This window comes from Populus euphratica, unplaced genomic scaffold (assembly GCF_000495115.2).
Source record: "Populus euphratica unplaced genomic scaffold, PopEup_1.0 scaffold34.1, whole genome shotgun sequence".
In the NCBI taxonomy this organism is placed as follows: Eukaryota; Viridiplantae; Streptophyta; class Magnoliopsida; order Malpighiales; family Salicaceae; genus Populus; species Populus euphratica.
Window position 1 is genome coordinate 1,319,198 of NW_011499883.1, and position 10,863 is coordinate 1,330,060.

General features: G+C 36.3%; 2 protein-coding genes across 4 annotated transcripts; both read right to left on the bottom strand.

The window, feature by feature from the left end:
- Positions 1-2,055, bottom strand: LOC105129843 (uncharacterized). Of its 2 annotated transcripts, none has more exons than XM_011032078.1 (3): positions 1,844-2,055; positions 1,477-1,628; positions 1-245 (listed from the first exon to the last, which is right to left on the bottom strand). In XM_011032078.1, exons 1-2 carry the CDS (start codon positions 1,996-1,998, stop codon positions 1,487-1,489), a joined length of 297 nt encoding a protein of 98 aa, XP_011030380.1. In that variant the 5' UTR covers positions 1,999-2,055; the 3' UTR covers positions 1-245; positions 1,477-1,486. The 2 variants fall into 2 exon arrangements, with proteins under 2 accessions (XP_011030380.1, XP_011030381.1); XM_011032079.1 differs by having other exon boundaries at positions 13-245; positions 1,519-1,628; positions 1,844-2,054.
- A 1,163-nt stretch (positions 2,056-3,218) lies between these two features.
- On the bottom strand, positions 3,219-8,544 carry LOC105129842 (alpha-L-fucosidase 2-like). 2 transcript variants are annotated; one of them, XM_011032076.1, is made up of 10 exons: positions 8,236-8,544; positions 7,980-8,125; positions 6,789-7,678; positions 6,371-6,503; positions 5,754-5,912; positions 5,023-5,247; positions 4,816-4,923; positions 4,574-4,709; positions 3,726-3,924; positions 3,219-3,563 (listed from the first exon to the last, which is right to left on the bottom strand). In XM_011032076.1, the coding sequence occupies exons 1-10, from the start codon at positions 8,441-8,443 to the stop codon at positions 3,230-3,232; spliced, it is 2,538 nt and encodes an 845-aa protein (XP_011030378.1). In that variant the 5' UTR covers positions 8,444-8,544; the 3' UTR covers positions 3,219-3,229. The 2 variants fall into 2 exon arrangements, with proteins under 2 accessions (XP_011030378.1, XP_011030379.1); XM_011032077.1 differs by having other exon boundaries at positions 4,816-4,917; positions 8,236-8,542.
- Positions 8,545-10,863: the final 2,319 nt, after the last annotated feature.

A 10,863-nucleotide genomic window follows, 5' to 3' on the forward strand; every position in this document is an offset into this window, starting at 1 on the left:
TCAAAGGAACAGGCAAATAAACTTATACGCAAATATAGTTGCCTATAAAACCATAAAATTTGATTGTCCCAAGAGCATAGGAAATCTAACATTGATCTCAGATGTAGCATAGAACATGACATCTTTATTCAATATGCATATGCCAAAAAGCCTAACATCCTAAAAACCCGAAGGGTACTCCATTCACCGACTTGCTTCAAACAATGTTACACTTGATTTTGCTAATCTAAAGGCTCTTCAAGTACCTGCAACAACAGCGTAAGTGGTTCAAAATCCATGCAGGAATTCTGCATCAGAAAACCGTAGTTTTTTTGGGGCATAATTACTTCAAGCAGTAAGAAACTTAGAGTTCAATAGCAGCAAAGTATTGAATTCGAAGGTTTCTAATTTCAGATCTTAATCTGAAATTTGGAATAATCCTTGTTGCTAATAACCACATGAAAACTGGCTAATTGATTTAGAAGTCAGCCTTTCCAGTGCAGATTACGGAATCTAGTGGCTTATAGGGACATTTAATTTTCATTGCGATGGAACTGTCAAGTAATAAAAACAGAAAAGGAATACACCTTGGTTTTTGCTTGTAATTTGCAGGAAACTATACACAATAAAGGAAGAAAATGGAAGACAAAATCTGAATCTGGCCTATCATGTCGACAGAAGAGAATCCATTGAATTTTAACTTCCAAATGCATCACTTGAGATGTGTCTCCCATGGGATCAAGCAATGACACTTACATGCAATCATACTGAGAAAACTAACACACTAAAAAGATTTATTTCTCATTATTTTTTCTATCAGCAGTAAAGAAAAAAGAATATGCACGAGTGGGTTGCAAACCAACTTATGATGACAATATTAGAAAAAAAACACAGCAATAACAATAAATGAAGAAAAATGCTACTAATTGCAATGTGTTCGTTATCTTAGAAGCAAATGGAGACAAGTTTCAGCCCAAGTAATATTAACAGATTTGTACAGAACCCTTTCAATATTAACAACTAAAATGATCAGGAGAGAGATATCTCATCTCCCAGCATAAGAATCTAGAAACATAAAACCCTTGCAAATGGTCATTTTGAAATGAATGAAGCAATAGACTATATGCCTCAAAAACTTATCTTGAAGACTCTGGTTTCTCTTTGGACTCAATACAGATGCACTACATTTATGTTTTCTACGAACAAGAAACAAGAACAAAACGAGAAACCTCCAATTGTGGCATCAATTCTGCGCCTTTAGCTGACAGTAAGTCCAAGTCACCCATCTTTTCCTCCTCCCTATCAACCCCAATCCCAATTCCTCTCATCAACCAGGTTTCATGAAACCAACAAAAACAAATCTACTTCATAACGTAAGTTTGACAAATTTGAGGAAAGAACTCAAAAATTTTTACTCTTCCCAATCAAAGTTATTCAGGGCAGCAGTTCAATACCAACTTTTTCTTTGTTGTGTGCCCTAGAAACAGTAAGACTCACAAAGAAACTATTAACGATCCGGACAAGTACGGCAGAAGGTACCATGAGACAGCTCACAGAAAGCCCGCAGATTAGCATTGAGACGTGATGTCAAGTGCCCCGAGGCCACCAAAGGCAACAACGACTGCGTGCATCCCAGTTCTCCCAAGTTCCTACAAAAACACAATACAAAGAAAACTGGCCATTGATGAACAATATGCAAAATTTGTTTAGGAAAAATGAAATTTTCTTGATTTCTTACAAAATCTAGAATTAGCATTGACAATTTTCTAAATTAAGGATCCACAATGCTTAACCTTCCATCTCAAACGATCTAATTAAGCCACATGCAGTGAGAAGAAATGGGTAATGTAAGAGGAACGGCTACCTGGAAGGAGCTAAGGATAAGCGGCGAGATTGGAAACGGGGGGAGGAGGTAGGCGGCTGACGGAGGTGGGGGAGTGGTGCGGAAGAGCGGGGGGTCGGCGCCCTGGCGGCGGACATAAGCGAACGCGAGAGTGATCCTCCACTGCGCCAAGCCATTAGAGAGCAGAAAACGTGGAACGGTTTTTGCGGAAATGAGAGGGAGGTGTGAAATGAAAATGAAGGTGTAGGGTACAGCTGTATCTTTCGGCCCATGGCCAGGCCCAACATGTTGAAAGCCTGCAATTGAGCTATGTTGCCTGTGAAGCGGGCTGTGGGCCAATGCTTATAGCAAAATCTCCTATAGATGAGAGAACTTTCCTTCCTCCCTGCCTCTATATTTATTTTAACTTATGATTATGGAACGAGAGAGCTCACAAAACAGCACTCATGAGAGGAGGAAGCATGCCTTTACACACTGTTAGAAAGTGCAAATTGTTCTCGATGATAAGCTGGCCGCGACTCTAACTCCTATGTAATGTATTCTCCCTTATCTGCTAACAGTGCTGACGGCAACAACTGAATTTCTTACTTATTGACCAGAGTTTTGAGGGGAACCTCTTCCCTCCTATGTTGAAATTTAGCCGAACAATCGATCTAGTTGCTGGGATAAATCTCAAGGAAAAAAGGTTAAAAAAATTAAAAACAATGCTTTTAATACGAGAAGGGTGTTCCAAAGTGCGTCCCCAAACCTTTCCTTCTGACAATTTTCAGGCCCAAATTAGCTCGAAAAATTCAGATAAATGGAAGGTGCTTGCTCACCTCTAGTTGTGGGGAATGGAGACGAAAGCAAATGGGGTCGTTGCTGATTTGCCATTGTATTAGTTTGGAGTAAAATATGATTTCATCCTTGCACTGTTAATTATTTTCTTTTGAGTGATTTATCAAAACAATTATTGTTGAAGTAATAAGTTATTTTCTTTGCCAATTTCTTTCTTAATCATCAAAATATTTTTGTTTTAAGATATAGCGTTTTCTCTTTTGTTATGAATTGACATTTTCTGGAAATTTTCATCATCCTTACATTCAAAATCAAAATCTAAGGATAAAATTACTTCATGTTATGAACAGATACGGACCCAAACATTGTGTATATTTTTTATTATTTTCAAACTAGTTTTTTTTGTTTGTGTATTTTAAAAGTATTTTTAAAAAATTTAATTTTTTTTCTTCAAATTAAATTTTTTATGTGTTTTTAAATATGTGTTTATGTTAAAAAATTTTTTATGTGTTTTTAAATATGTGTTAATGTTAAAAAAAAAATATTTTTATATATTTTTAAATAAAAAAAACCAGGTTGATTGAATTTAATACATGTTCATGGAAGATTGAAATTGAACAAAGAATATCTCTAAACTCGAGGGAAGGCCACTTCCGAAAGCGAGAACGACTTTGTACATTGCAACTGTGAATTAAATGTGTAAATTATCCCAGATGATAAGCTTGTCGTAACTGTAGTTCCTCTATAATGTAATCTTTGGAGAGAACAACTTCCATCCTTCTTCAACCAAAGGCCAACTTCTTGAAGATCTCCTTTGTCCCAGCATATGTTGACTGTATTCCCCCCACGTGCTTGCAATCCTTTCACACACCCTTTTGCCCATTTATCTCGGGGAAGAGCAGGAAGCAAGTACAAATCCGTCATGGTACTCTGGACAAGCATCTCCGAAACTGCGGCTGGGAACCTGGAACCAGAAGCGGAAGAAGAAGAAGAACTGTGTGAAATCATTAATATCAGAAACGCACAGATTTTTGTGGTATCTGATGGTCTCCCAGATCAAGATGAGCCCTTTTGAACGGGAAGTGTTCATTGCATTTTCAGCGACAACACAGACAATGCTGCTTACCCTAAATTGGCATCGATTTGAAAAGGAGGGTGTGCTGCAAATAAGTTGCTGTATAGTCCACCTTCGAAACCTATCTTCTGATCAGCCGGGTCTACCAACCTAATCAAATGCTTAACCATTGTATAAGCGTGCTCACTGTTCTGTAGACGTGCCCATACAGCAGTTTTCCATACAGTCGACCATCCTGGGCCATCCTCTCCTGTTAAATGAAAATCAAAAGCAACATTACCTGACTATTATACTCTGAGCAATGCCATGCCTCTGCTGAAGTTTCAAATATTAAAACCACGACCATTGAATGAGATGGATTTTTTGAACAGCATAATATTTTATGTAGGATCAAATAATAACTTCGAAGACACTTTCCATCCCCATTTGTGGACAACGTATATCAGCTGCACAATTCATTGAAAGTAAACTTGGAATGGTTTAGCATGCATATTGATGTTGAAACCAGAATATGACTCTTTATATCATCATTTTGCACACTTGCACCAAGAACTTCAATGAAATTCTGTAGCTACGTGAATTCTTCGATTCAGATTGAAACAACTAAAAGTCATTTACCATGCACAATGATCATCCGCGAAACGAAAATGCACCTTTTTAATATCATTTTGCGCTTGCATCAAGAGCTTCCGTGTTCAAAGCATGGCAACTTTTTTGAAGTTTGAAAGCTACTCTTGCACAGTTTTATACTTTGATGTAAGAAACCTTTCTCAAACATATAATCCATCGGAAACAGAAAGAACAGAAAAAGCAATGCAACAGGATGGAACAATTCCACTCAAATGCCCCTAGACTAATTTTATATTGAAGGGAAAAGGTCACAATTAATCTATGCTAACCTCTTTTGTAGAGAGTATTTTCTGCGGCTTTACAAAGTTCTGGATTTTTCTTCAAGGTTATTGAGTGCCCTGGAAACAGCCCAAATAGATGTGAAATATGTCGATGCTTCACCTCAGGATCCTTGAAATTGAGTGCCTGCACCACCACAGAGAATTTCACTTGTCAGATTCAGCAATTAAAATACAGGAAATGACTTCATTATGTGGATTAGAACCCATAATATAGAAAGCTACTCGCTTACCCATTCCATGATAGAACCATCTGGAGCAATTTTTGGTGGATAGAGCCTTGGTTGAGCCTTGAGCACTTTCTGAACAAGAGCATCCTCACTTCTGCCTAAAACCTGTTTCTACAGTTTTTTATCAACAGTTTTTTAACATACATAGTTTGTAGACAATTTAGAAAATACAATTGTGATTACTACAGCCGTTGAGAATAAAAGCTTTACCTCAGAAGCAGAAACAATTGCAGAAAATACTTCGTTGATGATAGCCATATCCATGGTTGACGAGTAGCTCACAGAAGCAGAATTACCATCTGGGGCAATAAACATGTGTTCTGGAGATGTTGACGGGTTGGTTTCAAGATATCCATCATTCCCTTCAATCAACCAGTCCACCAAAAATGATGCACATCCTTCCAAGAGAGGGTATGCCGTATTTATAAGAAAATCCTATCATTTAGAAATTATCAGCATAACAGACCCCCCAAAGTAAATTATGCTATTAACAAAAAATTATAAAGCGAACCTGGAACGAAATAAAAAACAAAATTTCTGGAGTTTCATTAGATGTTCATCAAGAATATGGTAAATAATAACAAAGGGGAAGGCATAATCTGATGCAAGTCGCAGCAGAACCTCTTAAGAACACAGAAACCATCCAATCTTAGTGATATCTTGTCCAAAAAAATGAGGCGGCCCGCCCCCTCAGTCATCAGATGAAAATGCATGGTACGGTCCCCATTGATGAATCACTTGAAAGTGAAAGAAAGGAAGAAGAATTTCAAGTTCTCTTTGAAAATGCCTTTAAGGGTTGGATGTACTAGCAGTCCTTCAAAATTTCATAACAGCAGCTATTAAGGAGAGCTACAGCTATTTAGTTCACGGAGAAGAAAATGAGCATGCCAGTGATCAAAGACAGAGGTAACAGACAATTTATGGAAAAATATGTCTCTTACTTTGTCTAGTGTATAAGTGTAGTGATCCCATAAGTGTGTACAAACCCAGGCCCCAGCCATTGGCCATATTGCCCACTTAGGATTTCCCATATCTGCGGATGCTTTCGCCCATATGTCAGACCTGTGATGCGCAACCCAACCACTTGTAATGTAGTTTACCTGCAAATTACGAGACACAAGTAAGAAAGATCTGGGATGAAGAATGAATAAACCAAAAACCACAAGGGATCAAGGGTATAGATTGGGATGTTGCTGGTTTGAGGCCTAGGGATGCTACACTGACATGAATATGCAGTACTGCACCTTCCTAGTAGAATGATGACGAGTGTAAGCAGGTAGAGCTGATTTGAGGACAAGACTCTCTAGGTAGCCTAGCTATTTTGACATGGAAACCCCAAATGTAGAAGTGAAAATACGAGACACCCCCTCCTCTTAGTATTACTGCTTTCAGTCGTGACTGCAAATCTGAGATTTCTTAATTATTGGCTAGAGTTTGAGGAGAACCACTGCCATTGAAATCAAATCAAACAGTCCAGAGAGCGGGATAAATTATGAATAAACGGTCAAATAAATAACAAAATGCTTTTAATATGAGAAAGAATGGAAAGGGATCTTACTTGTGCAACTTTACTTCCACTTATTGATAGAGATTTGATGAAATCAAACAAGGGCTCCTGGCATTCTCTGAGGTTGCAAGGCAGGGAAGGCCAATAGTTCATTTCAAGATTGATGTTCAAGGTTGGAGCAGAACTGAAGAAAGAGATACAGGGGTAAGTAGCAGTCCAAATGAAATGTTGATGCTCAAAGAAGTGGAAGTCATCATTTAACTTATGATGGATATTATTAATAACCAATAGTTCAGATATGGTCATGTACTTTTGAGCAGTAAAGAAACGTAGAGGTCAAATTCCTGATACTCTAAATCTCCTGTTTTCGATCTCCCATATGTTCCCCTCGAAAACTAACTTCTACACATATATAGATAGAAATAAAGAGGGAGATAAAAAATTAAGAAGATTGGAGAATGGAATATACTCCCATGCTGGATAAAGATCCTTGTTCCATATTCCTTGAAGATTAGCCACCTGGGTTCCGGGGCGTGAACAAGAAATAAGCAAATATCGACCAAACTGGAATAGAAGCTCCACCAAGGAAGGATCTTCATCAGATTCAAAGGACTTTATTCTCTCAACTGTTGGAATCACAACATCTTTGTTCCCTTTGAAATCTTCAATCACTGAAGGCATAAGATTCCTGATCTCTGATACTCCATCTCCAATAGCAGAGTTCTTCTCCAGCTGCAATGAAACACGGTGAAAAAGATTCTGAAAGTCATCTAAATGACGTGAATAAAGCTGAGAATATGACAGCTTTTTTATTGAGTTCATTGCTTGAAGAGAGTCAGAAGTAGGATTTTTCTTTGAATCTGAAGGATCCACGAATGGCCCTTCAAATGAAGATGAAGCCACCAGCAGCAACACAGCCCAATCTGCTCCAACAACCTTCAACTTGTTGTCATCCAGAAGACGTACCAAACGTGCGCCATTACTAATCTGTAAATCAAGAACAGCAGTGAACTTCATTCCCTTTGGATCATCATTTGCCTTAACTTCTGTTGTCATCCTTTTTCCTGGGCAAATTCCTTCCATTACAAGTTGATTTTCATCTGTTAGGTAACATTGATGCTCTAATATGCTGTCTAAAGATACAGCAAAGGATACAGACTGTGCTTTGCTTCCAGAAATCTTGGTCACAATCACTTGATCGGGATTAGATACAAAGTGTTCCCTTGTGAATTCTACATCATCCACGGTATACTTTACTCTTCCTGTTGCAGTATCTAAGTCTAGCTCCCTATAATATGTTCCTTCGGCATATGTGGAACCATTAAATTCTAGCTTGATATCACCAAGTAGTTTGTAAACCTAAATCATCAAAAGAAATTCATCAGAATATGCTCACTCTCTTCCATTGAATTAATCATTAAATGTTAAAATTGAATGTAACACAAAAATGGTGATATTAAATCCCATTAAGTTCTAAAATACCTCAGAACAGAAATTCATTACTAACACACAAGAACACAAAAATTAAGATGGTATATTAAAAAAACTGATCTCAATCATCTGTTTTCATTTAGAAAAGAGAAGGGCTTGAACAAGAAAACATCAACGCTAGAAAAGAGAGAGGAAAGAAAGAAAAGGAGGGCGTGTTACTTTAACATACATTGGTATATTTTCCAAACATCCTTGCTGCTGCTTTAGTTGCTTCTGAAAATTTACCACTGTCAACCAGATTTCTAACCTCTGATAATGCTTGTGGTATAGCAGGGTCAGTAAAATCAGTTGGAGTCCCTGTCCATAATGTGTCCTCTACAAAAAAAACAATTCAACAACATTATTTTCACAGTCTATATTCTAATGCATTGCAATAAATCAAACAGCAAACGTTAACTAACATTAAAATTGGGAAAACAAGTTACCATTCAGTTGGATAAGTTCTGATGAAACACCACCCCACACCATGGCACCAAGACGGCCATTACCGATCGGAATTCCATCCGTCCAGTACTTTGCCGGCCCGCTAAAAGTGACTTTTAACGGTCTGGAATCCTCCAACTCAGTTGAAGTTGGGTTCCACAAGTCTTTATCTGTTGGTCGTGTTACAAAAACCCACTCTCCACTTTCCATTGTCAGTACAAGTGGGTGAAGAAAGGAAGAGACTGTGAATTAGAAGAAAAAAGGAAAATAAGAAGGGAAGCGTAGAGTTTGTTTTGTGATTGTAAATGATATTTTCTTAAAATAGGTTGGCGCAGGAAAAGTGACAATTTTGTTTTTGTCTTGTTTTGTGGCTTGTCATACTTACCTGACGTGCTCTGTGTCCCTTGTTTTTAACTTTTTGTGTTTCTTTCAAGGCAAGAGAAGGAACTGGCAGCAACTGAGGAGCCAGGAGTGTTGCTCACTCGTCACGATATTACTGTTGATATTGAGAAACTTGAGGCTAATTGATCCAAGTCTCCCTAAACTATTATAGCCAACGAGAACTGAACTCCTAACTCCTCTATCCTCACCCTTTTTGGGAAAGGTTGGAGGAGGAGGAGGAGGAGGGACCAAAATAAGGAATCTGGAAGATAATTACGGATTTAATTGTTGTTTTTATCTCAAACAAACCCAGAGCAACTACTCCCATATATACTTGTTGATAGATAGTTGAAGGGCTTACTAGGCATCTCCTCAACATGCATGCCACGTACTCAGAACTAAACTAACCTCATTCTCGGTTTTAAGTTTCACTAGCAATTGATGTCTTAAACAGATCTTCCACATTTAGATTAATGCATTCCTCGAAGACTTATCACTTACATAGCCTTATTTTGATTTTGGATCCAAGCCTAAATTGATACTTCCATTCGCAAAATGATTTTATTGACTGGTGACCCAAAATAGGGTTTTAAAGTGTCATGCCTTTCCCTCATTTTCCACGGGCTTGTTTTGACAGGTAGGTGGTCACAGTAAGATCGCATTTGGTTGTGTGAAAGGCCGAACCTGACCCGAGTAAACTATGTTTTGTCCTGATAGAGCGCCCATTACCGACACTGGTTGCCCGTGACCTGATGTTTTTCATATTCGATCACTTTTAGAGACCTCATCTGATCAATTATCAACTAGGGAGTTACTAAGAAAGTGGGAGAAGTCGCAGCATTCATTTTTATGTTCTTTTGACGAATCATTTTAGTGAAAAGTCACCAGATAATATAAGCTGTTCTTCATAAACTTCTACTTGTTAATGCAGAGAAGATCAGATACCACTTCAATGAGCCTAAGAAAAATGATTTGCTTTTAAAGAAAAAAAAGCTCATATGCTTTGCAATTTCTAGATGATGTCAACATCATCCAAAAGCAGTCAAATTTTATCTAGTTGATTCCTTCATTACTGACTCATCAAAATATTTTGCAGTCACGAAGAAGGGACTCCTGCTCACAATTAGAGTTTTGACCATGTAATCTTAGTGAGAAATTTCATCTCCTTTCTCAAAGAATGCCCAATTCATACAGAAGTAAAATCAGTATTGACCGTATGAATAGAAATAGACCTCATACGACTATTTTTATCACCTTACAGGCTTACAGTACTGTACCAGAAACTCACAAAATCAGATTGTGCATCCGTAAAAGTCAGTCACCTACAATGAGACTGTTAGGCTTTCTCTAAAGGCATACATCCATTTGAAATGATAAATTTAAATATTTTTAAGATTCTCGAGGACTTCACAAGATAGATTTAGACTTTAAATCATCGTGATTAAATTATTATAAACCATAAATTATTTAAATATTTCTAATAATATTTTATATAAATCACCAATAAAAAAATCTTCACACCTTTAAGTGCTTATTCTTTTATTTTTGTGTTTAGGTGTTTTAATTGTGCTATTATACTATCACGTGCACAAAATAAAAAATATAATATTCTATTTATAGAAAAATATACAAATTCTATAAATAACAAAATATCAATATACCTTTTAAATAATATTAAATATATTATTTTACAATAATTTTAGAAGATTATTTAATCAAGTCCCTACTTGATTTTTTTCTAGGTCTACAATTATGGTCACCTATATTAATCACATTCTAATCTTCAATTTTTAAAATTTATTTAAAATCAAGTTACACTTTATTAGCCATCTCATTTTAATCTCTGACTAGTTGTTCTTATATGTATGACCTATTAGATTCCAAATAAGTTGATCAAAATATAAATTATAATATAAATAAAATATGATTAAATAAGTTATATAATTTAATTTATTATTAATTTAATAATTGATTGATTTATATTTGAAGATCAATTACAAGATTTAACAACTTGTTATGATCCCTCATATTAGAAAAGTCATAAGTGATTTGACTTAATATTTCAAATAACTAGTTTTCAATATAATTATTATTTCTTCATAAAGAATGTTTCAATTTATATATTATAGTATGGAGTATGTTTACTTTGTTAAATTATTTTTGTTCTCAACACTATAATAATTAATTATTTGAATAAGATTTGAAACTCTTTTCAAATCTCATTCTATCTTGACTAAGGATTTCACAAT

Excerpts from the sequence above, each read along its gene's own strand:
- LOC105129843 (XM_011032078.1), bottom strand. The coding sequence starts at position 1,998 with ATGGCTTGGCGCAGTGGAGGATCACTCTCGCGTTCGCTTATGTCCGCC. Across the intron at positions 1,629-1,843 it reads TTATCCTTAGCTCCTTCCAG|GAACTTGGGAGAACTGGGAT; the intron begins GTAGCCGTTCCT and ends GTGTTTTTGTAG.
- LOC105129842 (XM_011032076.1), bottom strand. The coding sequence starts at position 8,443 with ATGGAAAGTGGAGAGTGGGTTTTTGTAACACGACCAACAGATAAAGAC. Across the intron at positions 5,913-6,370 it reads GTGGAAGTAAAGTTGCACAA|GTAAACTACATTACAAGTGG; the intron begins GTAAGATCCCTT and ends CGTAATTTGCAG. Across the intron at positions 4,924-5,022 it reads CAATTGTTTCTGCTTCTGAG|AAACAGGTTTTAGGCAGAAG; the intron begins GTAAAGCTTTTA and ends AAAAAACTGTAG.